The sequence below is a fragment of the Lepisosteus platostomus genome, chromosome 6 (assembly GCF_059453375.1).
Source record: "Lepisosteus platostomus isolate fLepPlt1 chromosome 6, fLepPlt1.hap1, whole genome shotgun sequence".
In the NCBI taxonomy this organism is placed as follows: domain Eukaryota; kingdom Metazoa; phylum Chordata; class Actinopteri; order Semionotiformes; family Lepisosteidae; genus Lepisosteus; species Lepisosteus platostomus.
In genome coordinates, this window is record NC_142616.1 from 7520690 (window position 1) to 7534673 (window position 13984).

Sequence of the window (13984 nt, forward strand, 5' to 3'; positions counted from 1 at the left end):
TTTCTAAACAATTTGTGAAGGAAAATAAGCGATTTCCTAATCCATCTGCTCAGTCGACGTATACTGGATATTAGAATATCTCCTTTATTTGTTAAATGTTTATAGAGGTCTGCAAAAACTGTAGTTTCGTTTCAAATATATTTACATCTATTAGTAAAAAATCAAACACTCCCACTTTCTTTTTTTTTACGAAACCAGTGGTTTATTGTTCTTTATAATACTGTGGAAAAATAATTACATACATTTTGAAAAAATATCAGAAAATAAAAATAAAAGACACTCCTTTTTTACGCGAGAGTACAATGACCTTTAACCGAGAATACTGAATACAAATCTCCTCTTCTTCAGAACCACAAACAGGAATGATAACAAACAGTCCAGAAGGTTCATTCATACCGAAGTGAAAGGAAAACATTAAAACAGAGGAAATGAAATAATGGAACTGCTTGATTAAAAGAAGTGCTGTTTTTATTACTTTTATAAAACCCTTTTCCACACTGAGAATATTGAGCCTTTTGATAGAACTAACTTTTCGTGCAACTGATGGCTTCTTTTACTCTGAAACGGGTGTACAGTCGAGTATGCGGAGGGTGTATCTGTTAAATCTTTGGAGCAAAGACATTCTGAACCAACCCAACCTCATTCCTGAATTAAAAATGCCAATATATGATGGGGCTACTGTCAGATTTTCAGCTGCTGTGGCTTAAACACTGTAGTTTAGATCAACCGGAGTGCTGTAGCTTGGCAACAATTTGAAACGTATCCTCTAGAGTCGAAGGACTGTAGAAAATCCGTTCTCCCCCCCAGAAAAACAAAACAAAGTGCCACCATCTGTCCAAATGTGAAGGCTTCTCCCTTGTCAGCCCTCATAAAAACCCCTCTGGACGAGGTCCCAAGCTTTTGCGCTGCTGAAATATTCCTGGGTAAAAGGTTAGTGATCGCCCCTTTTCCATTCATGACCCAGGGAACGGGACTGATCCATCGGGTCAATGATAGTCACCCCGGGTTCTGAAGAGATTCGCAGCTGTGCGTGTTTTCCAGCAATGTCGAACACCTCGACAGCTACACACTTGGAAATAAGTAACAGATTAAAACCATGCTCTTAGAAAAATCAGGAGGTTCTCTTGTTCTCCAGGATCAGGAGTGAATATCAGTGGTAGGTTTCACGGCCTGTCTCTTCTTTCCACAGCCTTCTCATGAACAGGAAATCAGAGTGACTTTTATCGCTGGAAATTCAAGCAATAAAGATCATCATCATCCTCCTCCATCAGCCTTGGAAGATGCGAGCGAACCCTAACCCTCATCAAGCCTTTGTTTCATGTCTGGGAAACCTTCTTTATGACTGGCCAGTACCACACTTTTTGTCTGGGAGGGCTACTGATCAGTTCTATTTCCGGAGCTGTGACTACAACATTTAGACCAAATCTGAATTGATGGGGGAGTTGGAAATGGGAAAAGCTGATTATTTTTTGTGGATTTCTGATCAAAAGGACTCAATATTCTGTTCAATTTTTAGGACATAAGGCCACACTCACACACCCTCCTCCGATCATCTCAGCAGCTTCTTCACGTATTGCTTATGCTTCTAAACTTCTGTCCGACAAACCTTTGAACAAAATACATCTTTTTTATTTTTGCTTTTTACTGTAGGCAGGATGAAACTGTGAATTCCAGTGTAATAAATAGATTGTTAAAGGACAGAACTATCTTAAGAACATCAAAGCCAATTGTGGTTGGTTCATGCCAGTCCCATGGAATGCCCCAAATCCCCTGCTTCTCTTTCTAATTGGCTAATTAAGTGAACACTTCATGCATTTTTTTCCAGGTTTATTTTGCCCCCAAAAAGTAACACCTTTCAAGCTCCAGAGCAAATGCTGTAGTGCTCTGCACACCTGCAGCTGTGTGGAGGAGCTGAGAATGATTAAGAGGCGCTAATTAAGAAATTAGTTCAATCTAGAGTTCAATTAAGCACAAAGAAAGCCCAACTGGAACAAAATGGAGCAGTTACTGTGATCCAGAGGAAAGGTCGGGGGAAATGCAGGATAATTAGGGCACTGTTGCCTGAAACAAAAGTACGTCTGAGACAAAAGGATCTATTTTTCGTCAGTTTTGTGGAATTTGGCAGCGCAGCCTCAGTGTCACAGCTCAAATATCCTAGAGCAGCCCCTGAAGGAGACCCAGCAAAAAGCAAGCGCAGAAGTAACTTATGCACAGAGACAACAGCCAGTTTGCTGTGCTGTCTAGAAGAATGGGTTTCAAAGCTCATACGTACTGCTTTCCTTCTGCCTTTATTTCTGGTTCCTCAACTGGAAAGTTGACAATAACAGCTGAGCTCTGCCCTTCACCACCACAGTATGATGATGATGAGAATAATAATAATAATAATAATAATAATAATAATAATAATAATACTTAATAATTAATAATAATAATTCTTTATGCTCATACAGTGCTTTTCTGGACACTCCACTCAAAGCTCTTTACAGGTAATGGGGATCCCCTCCACCAGCACCAGTTGCAGCCCCACCTGGATGATGCTCCAGTACTCTCCCCACACACCAGCTCTCAGTTGGGAGGAGAACAGAGTGATGAAGCCAGTTCAGAGAGGGGGTTATTAGGAGGCCATGACTGGTAAAAGGCAGGGGGAAATGAGCTGGATTTTCAATGACCACTGAGAGTCATGACCACGGTTTTCAATCTAAAGGACGGGGCCTTTTTACAATACTCCCAACACTATACTGGGGCATTAGAAGCCACACAGACCAGACAGCCACTGTACTACTGTGATCAATTCCATGATCCCCTCTATCCTTGCTATTTAACAAGACCTCTGAGGTACTGAACCCCCCCAAAAAAGCTGATTTCAAATTGCTTTTACACCATGGGTGGCGAACCCTGGAACTGGAGAATCACAATTCAGCACCTTTAAATCACTTTTCTAAACACGTGGAACAATTTCATCCGGCTTACAGTAAAACAGCCCCAAACGACACCAAAGGAACAGCAAACTCAATATACAGGAGGATTCTTTATGACACACGTGTCGTACCAATAGTAATAATACAAAAGTACTGTAGTGCATATAAATATTTTTTTTCTTTTCAAATGTACACAGGTTTTCTTTTTCAGCTTGTTGTTTCACCGTCTTCGTCAATCAGGATAAAAAAATAATAATAATAATAACAATGGTAAATAACAGTAACAAACATAATCGGAGTATTCATCATAACATAAGAGCAACGGTACAGTAATAATAAAATTAAAAAAATGGAATGTTCGGAAACCTATTTACAAAGTCCTGGAAGATGTTGGAAAAAAACGTTGGAAGATGCCAGTTTCAGAGAAATTCTGTCTGCTGGGGGGGGTAGTTGGAGAGGGGAGACGTGAATTTTGGACGCACGTCGTCACGGTGATAACCATGATGAAACCCAGACAGGAAGAAGAAAACCACGAGTGATTGTCGCCGAGAGAAAACAAATGACCTACCCTCCCCACCCTCACCTTCCTATCCCAACTCGCTGTTTTTTTTTTAATAAAAAAGTTCTTTCGCAGTCGAGCACCTTATGCGAGACGCTTTCACCGCCCGAAGTGTCCCGAAATTTCTCGGCGGCCGCCGCCACCTTTTTCAAACGCGCCTCTTTTTCCTTCCAGAGACGAAGCTCCATGTTGTGCGGTCACTTTCTCTGGAAATCGCCCGGGCGTCGGTGAATCCCGGTTTCTCGCCGTCTCGATTCCCAGACACACGCACACGAGCGATATCCGCCAACCGCGGCAATAAAACAAGAGAAGAAAAAGCCCCTATTTCCACTCATTAGATAAACAAATCAGGGGGAGCTGACATCGTATCGGCCCCCGGCTGACAGAGGCAATGGTAAACGAGCCACATATTAAAGACTGATTTAATATGCTCTAAAGACGTCTCCTTTACAACTCAGATTGAATGATGTAAGGAAGCACAAATCTCAAAAAGATTTATCCACGCCATAAAGGCTGTGGACCTCTCTCTCTGTGCGAGCACGTGAAGAAAGCCTTTTTGTCTTTATCAGGCATCAGAGACAGGTTACGGGGGTTCAGTTTGACTGCACTGTGAGGCCCCAATAACACTCCAGTCTGAGAGAGAGAAGACTCATCCAGGATCAGTTTGCGCTCAAGAGAGTTTGGGGCAGGCAGTTTCTGAAAGGTATCTTCTGCTCGCGGGAGAGTCCATGCGGGGAGCACTAAGACTCACAAGCAGCCCCGACATTCGAGGAGAAGCCAGATTCTGTTGCAAAGTTCTCCTTCGCTTCGGCGCCGTGCTGTTCCAAGAAGCTGAGGAATTCAGACCAAACTCAGTCGGGCTGACCAGCACATTCGAGGATCAGGTTGAGGGATCTCAGACGTGATGAGCCCACAAGACAGGACGTCCTCGTTGAGCACTGCATGTTCTCGGATATACTAGTAGTCTTCCTTGTGCCTTAGGCTTCCCATTCCATTTGAGCGAATGAGCTCTTGTGCTCAACAGCTTGAGTTTCCGTAACATGGTAAAGAAATCTGATCAACAGGGTGACCAGCTGGCCCTAGGCTAACACTTCAGAGACGCAATGAGTTTTTGAATAAAATTGCAGAGGTCATCTAAGGATAACCTGATTTTATCAACGTATATAATGTCTGTTACCAAATGTTATTTATTCGATGTAAGACTATGTTGTAGCAATGCCATTGCCTCACAGGTAAGACTTTAATCCTCAATCTTGGAGGTATCTCGAAACGTACATGAGGTCTCAAAGTGTCCTGTTAATCTAGGGCGAGCTGGCCTCTGTCCTGTCACACCGCAGCCCTCTTATAGTTCACACTGATACCAAACCTTACAGGGCAAACGAGTCCTCCAGGAAGTGTCTGGACAAGACTGGAAAGGGAGAGCAAAAATATACTTATGAAAGTGATGCATTGGATTCTAGATTCCTTCCACAGATGCTAACGACAAAGCTGATATCATTCCAGTAGGGAGCTGCGTCAGCATGCGTAGGCTGCAAAGGAACGGGTAATGGTTTATTCTGTGCTGAAAAGAATAGAAAAGAGACACAGCGTTTCAGCTGGGGAACCTTCTTTTCCTTTCAGCATGGAATGAACCTTTACCTGTTCGGTATCATTCTATGGTGCCTGAAGAACATCAAACCTTAAAAGCCTCAGATCTCACACAATGCCAAGGTTTAAGCCAATAATGGGTACGAATAAGACTCCAGACACCCCTGAACTGATCCAAACTGCATAAAGAGGCGATTCAAATGTGACTCCCTCCAGGAGTTTTCCTTCAAATATTTTTATGAAGTGACTTACGTTTGCTGTATACTTTTTTCCTCCCCTTCACTTAATACAGTACAGCACTTTATTTCCCAAGACACCTTACCAGGCTTTCAACACAGGTCTCTCCAGAAATAGGAGTTAAAAAAAAACAGCATAACGCCATGGCTGTAGGCCACCCTTTACCCCGTCTGTACGATGTTGGCTTTCTTAACGTCTTTACACTCGAGAATGTCAGGATATCTCTCTTCTTAAACACAGACAAGGTCCATTTTCGCCTAAAGGTCAACTCCTGTGCCCGTCCTGTCAGAGCTGGTCATGGATTATTCTCAAAACTAGTTCTCAGACACCCTGAGGTCTGGCCGTAACAGATTCTCGGTCTCTTTGCACTCTGCGTAAGGAATGTTCTTAAAACGAACAATGGGGGGGGAGGGGGAACAAACAAACATTTGCCTTCTTCAACGGCGTGCCCTCCTTTTCCTTCAAATGCGGCAACCGTAAGCTGCGGTAAGGGACAGCTGTTCCACGTCACCATCTCAGACTTCATGAAGGAAAGGTCTGAGAGCACTGTCCACATCCGGGTAATTTGAAGGTTAAAAGCATTGCGTGCTTTTGGTAGAGAGTCCTCTCTGTTGTTTATTGCAAACTATTCTCCAAGGAAGGTTACAAACTGCTCAGCCCGTTTTGCTTGGTTGGGTGGTAGCTGCTTAATCGACGCATCTAGTGGATTCCTGAAAGATGCAGGAGGATCGGATTGAGCCACGGGGATGGGGGGTTCAAACACCCCCCCAAACCCTTTGTGTAAAGAAAAGCCTCTTACTCTCGCTCATGAAACGCTCATTCTCTAATTTCCCATTGGGGCCGCCTGATCCTCCTGTTCCCTGTTGATCCTGACTGCATGACTGTGTCCTGCACCAGTTCGGAAGGAGATGATGCTCCTCTCACTATCCGTTCATCTCCGAACAGCTCACCCTGGCATCTTCACCCTTGACGGGGGCATGCAGCAATGCTATCGCCTGCGTGCACGCGAACCTTCTCCGCACCACGATGCTTTAGGTCAGTTTTTGTTTCCTTTCAGTAGACGTCCTTACAAGTATCACACGCGCTCAAAGGCCTCTTTCATCTTTCCGCCTCGGAATGCTTGCCTGCGGGCTTATTTGGCTGCACGGGCATATTCTGTGTACTATCAGAAGGTAAGTCAGAATATTTAACCTTTCCTTGTTTTTTTTTTCCTAAAACACTACAAAGGTTCTGCAGCTACAACAGTGCAATGTTAATGCTTAGAATGGCAAACCACCTCCACATCACGAACTGAACATTAGCCTGGAAGCAGGTGGACTCTGCTTTATTTACAGGTGAATTTACCTGGCGTATTCATGACTGCGAGGACATTTCAAGCAAAATGCCCGTTTTAAAAACGTATAACACAAGAGAGGTTACACATTGGCCAAATGGAATCGAGGAAAGTTGACAAAACAAGGGGATGCCTTTTGGCTCATCTAAGTCATTTGGTAGTCTGTATTGCTGAAAAAAAAAGGCCTGCAATCTTACCACTGCATTGGGATCTGTGGTTTTAGCGCCTCTTTTGAGCTCCAGCATCAGCAGCTCGTGAATCTAGCTGAATCCCAATCCAGTTCCGACCAGCTCAGAGCAGGAGTTTTCCCTTCCAGCGAAAATGAGCCCCTCGGCATCAAATAACAACCTAATACATTTGGTCCAGAGTTCAGTACAAAAATATTCGAATACCCCTAAAGTCTCACTCTAATATAAAAAGTACCAACAGTCCCCCATGCTACTGAGCATGTGATGGGCAACAGCAATATCAGAGGCGACCAAGTGCCAAGACAAGCAAGGAGGACAATCCTCTCTCTCTCTCTGGTCAGCCTGAGACTACCCACAATGCAGCACAACTGAGCCGCTATCTGTTCCAACAGAACGTCATGAGTTGAGTCCAGCTGGTTCTTGCTGGGCCTCTGGACTGAAAGCTAATATTTCACAGGCCTCGGGCCCGTGTCCCGTTTAACCGATCCGGACTGTTCCTACAAAACGTCAAAACACGTCGCTCCCCTTAAAAAAATATTAAAATAAAGACCTTCTCCTTCGAGGCCATGGCTCTTTCCACAATTAGTCTGTCACTAACCCCCCCCCCCCTGCCCCCCACTTCCTTGAGCAGTCCCCTAAAATTTGAAATTTCTCTTTTGAGTTTCATTTCTAAACTGGCTTGTGCTTTCTCAAGAACGTGTATGGCCAGACTTTATTTCCTCCCGAATCGCTGCAGCCCATTGTGTACAAAAGTATACGTATATATAATTTATATTTTAAAATGATAACACCTATAGTACTATGCCTTTGTGTGTGTATGTGCATGTGCTTGCTTGTGAACTATACAATACAATAGAATACTTTCAAAAATATTTCTTTTGTTTCTTCAGTGGGAAATTTAGCTAGGCTACTTCTGACTCCTATTTACATGAAAGAATGGAGAGATGTGGACTAACGCTCGGTGGATGATGAATTAGCCCTTATTACACTCAGGAGAGACACAAACAGACACACATCTCGCCCTGTGACATCTTTTCGAACGCGCAGACTTCAACAGCCGACCCAGGCGGTCCAGAAGGAGTGGCCAGAGACCTCGCTGGACCTGGCCATCATGAGAAAACGCCTGCAACAGTTCCTGCCATACTACAAGCACGACACCATATGGGACTTAACCGGAATCATTTTAGGTGGTGTCAGAAAATGACTACTTGCTGTATGTTCTGATTGGTCACATGAGCTCCCCTTTGCCTATTTCAGCTGCATTCCCAGCATAATTGTTGCCACTGGCCCAATTATGGTCACTTTGCACATTCATGCACCTTTATTATTAAGAATTGAAATCTTGAAATCTATATCTTTTAGGTGCTGAAAGATACTCCAGCAAGGGTGTTCATTAAAATGTCCCATTGAGAAAATGAGCTCAGTAACATTGGAAGACGACGCTGTAGCGAGGACGGAAATTTGGAAAATTTGATGCAAATCTTGTACTGATTCCCTGCATTTCTACAGAGGTTTTAATCCTGAAGCCACCCAGAGTGCTTCACACATAGGAAAGGGTCAATGTCCCACAACTGGGAGACACACAGCAGCCATTCTGCACAGCAGATCAGGGGGAGGAGAGAGAAACTGCCACTGGGTTAAGGGGGGAACTTTAGGAAACCAGATTGTACCAGCCCAATGTATAATGTAGCTGGTACAATGGGATTAACACTCCTACGCTTAATTTACATATACGCTTAAATGAAAAGTCCACCAGACCAGTGTGCTTTGTGGAGTACAAGATATTTCTTAAACTACGACTGAATCTTTTCAAAGGGGGAGCAACTGGCCATCATCGTTATACACCATGCACCCATTTGCTGCCCGCTGTACCCAGCACACAGGGTTGCATGGGGAGCCGGAGTTAATCCTGGCCAGGAACGGGCACAAGGCAGGATACACCCTGGATGGGACGCCAGTCCATTACAGGGCACACAGAGACACACATGCATTCATTCGCACCAGGGCTGGCCTTCCCAGAAGCCAACTAACCTACCAGCATGTCTTTGGACTGTGTGAAAGAACATGCAAACTCCACACCCCTAGTACCCCAGGTCCAGAATTGAACCCAGGGCCCCAGCTCTGTGAGTCTGCAACGCTAACCACTGCGCTACCCTGCAACCCCTTTTTGTAAACACACCACAAGGGGGGAAAAAAAACAACATTGGTATTTTTATCGTAGGAGATGTGGACCTAAAGACACGCAAAACAAGACAGGCAGACACCTGGGCTCAAGTCTCCAGGAGCGCTAATCCCTCACCTTCCACAGGCACTATATTAAAATATTTCACACCCCTTCTGTATTCCATTTTGCAATAAAAATGTTTTTAAAGCTAAACGTGACCTGGGGGATGGGGTTGGAGGACAGCAAAAATGAGACCTGCGCTGGGATACAGCTGTGTTCAGGCTCAAAGTAAAGCAGAGCTTGAGGGGCATAGGGTTGTGGCTTTCAAAGGGAGGGTGGGGGTGGGGTTGCTGCAGGTGTTGAACGTTTTTCTATTGTATAGTTCCACAGTCACTTCACAATTCCCAGATTGTCAGATTTGCTGCATAAACCCCCCCCAAAAAAGAGTCAACTCAGCCTTACAATGATCGTTCCAGCCTCAGCCTCCCTCATACTTCATCCCCCACCTAAACCACCCACTGCCCTCGGAACCGACCCCCTGTGCGGGGGGAGTGAAGGGACATGTCCGGATTGATCAGGTCTGGGCAGAGCTGGTTGCAGGCCTGCCCCTGCGTTTGAACGGCAAGACCGCAGCACATCAGAAAATCCTGCCCCCCCCCCCGCCCGATTTCTTATTCTCACGCTGACATTCGAACCATGGGGCGGATTCGAGCCCGGCCGTGGCAGGAGCAACGTTCCCTGGGGGGCCCGACTCCGCGGGGATCGCGGATCGCCTCCCCATCAGGCTTTGCAGCAGCGGAGGTCGACGCAGGACGAAGGCGCCTCGCGCTCCGGGGTCCGGGCATGGCCGAAACGAAGGGGGGGGCGGGCGGCGGCCGGGCCAGGCCAGCGTGCTCGGAATCGTCTCCCGCCACCCCTTGTCCGCCTGTGGCCCAGGACCGACGGGAGAAGGGACAGAAGAGGGAAGGGAATTCTCCCGGAAAAATGCAGGATGTTTAGTTAGGGACACGGAAGCCGGTGGAACAGAAAACACCCCCCCCCCACCCCCAATCACAGTTCTTGATTAGTCTCTCGATTAGCAAACTTAGGCTCCTGTCCTCCTCGGCCTGCGGATCTGGAGTCGCGTCCTCCCCGGCGAGCCCGTCACACGTGAGTCTGCATGCGCTGCTGGTGCCGCTGGCCGTAATCGGAATGCTGGGAAGAGTAGGAGAAGCGGGCCGTGGCCGTCCCGTATTTGCCCATGCTGCTGTCCCCCGGGGCGTAGCCCTCGTACCCGGCGCCCAGACGGTCTAGCCTCTCCAGGTTACCCAAGTTGCCCTGGGTGGCGAATCCTAACCTATAGGGGGCGTAGGTGGGGGCGGCGCTCGGGGGGTACCCGTGCGCCGTGCCGTAGTTTTCGTACGACAGCTGGCTGCTCGTGTCCAGGAGGGTGCCCCCGCACTCGGAAGGGAAATCCGCGGCCCCGGTCGGGGGCACGGGGTTGGGGTTGGGCGCCCCCCCCTGGCGGTTGTAGGTGTTGAACTGGGCGTAGCTGTTGTGGGACAGCCGGGAGGGGGGCCTGGGGTCGTAGCAGCCTCTCCCCGCCCCCCCGGCCCCTCCCCCGCCGCCGGCCCCTCCCCGGCTCTCAGACACGGGCCCGCCGGGGCTGGTGCCGGGGGCGCCCGTGGTACGGTAGTCTGCGTAGAGCATGGAGCGGGAGGAGGGCCGGGTATCGTCGTGGGCCGCCCGCACGTTGTAGTAGCCATTGGTGGGGTCCTGCGGTGAAAAATGCAAGGGACACAGAGGTTAGCGGGCTGGAGCCAAAACTGGCTGGGAGGTCGGCCGCCATTTTCCGGCAAAATCTCCCAACTTTTCTAGGAGGAATCTCGCCAAACTGGCTAACTAGTCCCGCGAATCTGGAGGCGCTCTCTGCCCGAGGAACGACCGGCCAGCCCCCGCGGTAGGACGCCTCTCTTAGCGTCCAGCCAACGCGGCTGACTGTATTTTAGTGTCGGAACGGTGGGTCTGGGGGTCGGCATCGCGGGAACTGCCATCTACGAGCGAGCGGCGAAGGCGTTCACTTTGCCGCGACCTGTCCCGTTTCTCCCGGCCTCCCCCACGGCTCTGGTGAACCGACTGTGCCACCTGTAGCACGTGCTCCACGCGCATTTCACGTTCATCGTGCAAACCCTGGTGCAACACGTTCTCAATGGCTGCCAAACGGCGCGACGGTCGGCCTGCGAAAATAATAACCCCTGCGTGTCTGGAACGGCGAGGAATCTGCATTCACTCAGGCGAAAGATACCGCAAATGTGACTGCAGTATCTGCAGTGGTGTCTTTTTTGGAACACTTGTTTTGTGTTGGTATGTGCAGAAGAAACTCCGATATGTCTGTAAAGAGGGAGAGATGGAGGGATCTGAATTGTTCATCTGAAGGGAGTGATAGATTTAGAGATTTGGTTGGACAAGTTTACTGATGAGCCCAACCTTTCCTGTTGTACTGCAGTGTCGAAAAAAAGACAGGGAGGATGGTAAATGTCTGGCGTTTCAGACCCTCACTGAGAGACGGGGCAAAATGCTGCAATACCGTCCCGGCAGTGTGATAGGCTTGGACACCAAAGTGAGATTGATCTCCTAGCTCCATCCGACTGTGGCAGTACGTCAGGCAGCGAGAAAGACATGACTGCAATACAGAGGGGTGAGACCTTAAAGGAGTTTGAAAACTGAAGGTTCCCGCCTCTAGCAGTCTGACAGGTGAAAGAACGCACCGTGCCTACAAAGTGAAAGATTGTGGCTTTTACTCCAGACAGCAGTGCATTGTGCTTTGTTGGGAGACCTTTGTCACAGCTTTAGCTGTGGGGAGGGAGAGGATCAGCCGTCGTAATGCTGACGTTAAGGCCCCAGGATGGGGTGGAGCAGTGTGATGTGTCTCTACACTGAGGTGCCTAGTGTTTCTGGGAAAGAGACGAGGTCAGGCCCAGCGGAACGCGGCTCTAGAGCTCCCGACCTTCAGCTCATATTCCTCGCGCGTGTCCAGAGTGTCGCTCCGCAGATCCTGCTTGAGGTCAATGTCGTCTTTGAAGGGCTGGGTGGAGGGCGAGAGAGAGACAGAGGGGAGAAACTGCCATCAAAACGAGGGAACAACAACACACACAGAGGGAAAGGAGAGGAGGGGGGAGGAAACAGACAGATATCGTATCAGCAACTGAGAGGAAAGCAGAAGTTCGTAGAACATAGAGAAAACAGCAGAGCAACTTGCAAGAACATCAGACACTGGCTGAGCCCTGTACTCTATACTCAACAGCACAGAATGCCTCTTGGCTGCAGCTGAGCTGCTGTGCTTATTCCAATGACTTGCACACACCTTCAATGAAATTCCTTCGCAGGCTGTCACCAGAGAAAGTAACTAATAACTGTGCTTTGTTGTGCATGTAGAGTGCTTTTCATATCCATGAGTCACTAAAAGAAATTAATACAAGAAATTGTATACGGCCAATAAAGTCAGCTTATCTTAAATGGAAGGTTACCTACTCTATCCACCACTTAAGGGCAATATCGTCATGGGTGACAGGTGGCAGCCATTAATGAATTCAATTCTATTCAATTCAATTTATTTTTATAAAGCGCCTTTCACAACAAGGTTGCCCCAGGGCACAGCCAACCAGATATAGGACAGAGAAATGACTTTGCCAATGGAAATAAGAGATCACTTTAGGGAGGCCAGACTGTGCATGCCCAGGGCAGAATCTAACCACAACACCAGGATCAATACTCCCAACTCTTATGAACAATGTCAAGGGATGTGTCATAACAACGTAATCAAGACCTTGGTGGTTTAATGTCTCACCCAAAGCATTGTAGCGCCTAGAAGTGTAGAAGTGTCTTCTGTCACCATATTGGTTTATACAGTACTGTATATATACATAAACTGGCTTGGAAATTCTGGTCCAGAAGGAAGAGCACCACCTAGTGGTCCAAAAAACATCACTGAAACAACAAGCTGGTTATCCCAGGTGGCCACCCATCCTGGTATGGACCAGGCACATGTTAGCTTAGGTGATAACTCTGCTGTGTCGCATGCGTTTCTCAAACCCTTTTGAATTGGAGGAGACCTGAATACAGAGACTTAATAAAATTTCTGTTCCTCGCAAGGATAGATACATAGGATAGTGATCTGCTCCTCTGACAGCTAACTTTCCCTCGTGTTCTGCACAGAAGTTTTTATTTTCCTTTCATTAGAGGCATTGCTTTTTTTATTTCATAAATGCAGCATGATTAGCCCAAAGCTCGTCTTCACACTGAGCAGTACAACACAAGCCCAGGTAGAGATCACTTCACTTCGGCAAGACTTAATAGCTCAGCAAAGACAACAGCATCTGTGATCATCTCCCACGTTCTTCAGCAGGTGAGATGATACAGTCTAGCAAGTGAGATCAGCGTACACCTGCAGTGCCTAAGAGACACTTTTTCTAAATCAGTGCCTTTTACATTTTAGCAAAAATTGTTGGACGTAGGAAACCCCTTAAAAAGAGTTGGAGACAGAAGATTAAGATACAGTAAGATAAAGATTAAGATCATCCACAAGTTTACACGCTGAATCATAAAACAGATTAAGAAATATTGCAAACAAACTGAAGAGATTGCACCTAAATTTAGTGCAAGAGTTTCTTCAACGTGGATAAGCAGGGCATCTTTGCAGAAATCCAATACAGCTACCTGATAAAAACAGGCTTATTTTCACATTCTGCCAACAAGATTGTTTTTTTTTTGTAGTTGTTCCTGCTCTTTGGAGGATACCTTGTTTTGGAAATGCCCAGTCCAGATCAGAGGCGAAAGCCGTAGCTACAGAACAACATACTTCAAAATTTGAAAAGAAAAAGATGAACACGGCCCACTCTGCACATCTAGAAGGAGGCCATCTGGATGGACCAGCTAGGACATCTGCGGAGCAGATTTCTGTATGTGTGATTTCTATATGTAGAGATTTCTATATGTGTACGCGCCTGGCTCAGAGGGTGA

General features: G+C 47.1%; 1 protein-coding gene across 3 annotated transcripts in view; it reads right to left on the minus strand.

The window, feature by feature from the left end:
- Positions 1-175: 175 nt before the first annotated feature.
- The window catches only part of kirrel1a (kirre like nephrin family adhesion molecule 1a), a 118061-nt gene continuing 104252 nt past the window's right edge, over positions 176-13984 (minus strand). For 2 of the 3 annotated variants that reach the window (XM_088633997.1, XM_088633999.1), the window contains exons 14-15: positions 11973-12086; positions 176-10741 (exon numbers count right to left, since the gene is read on the minus strand). In XM_088633997.1, the coding sequence (XP_088490123.1) occupies positions 10130-10741; positions 11973-12086 (726 nt within the window). In that variant the 3' untranslated portion in view covers positions 176-10129. The remainder of the gene's footprint in view (positions 10742-11972; positions 12087-13984) is intronic. The other variant, XM_088633998.1, reaches the window with a different exon arrangement.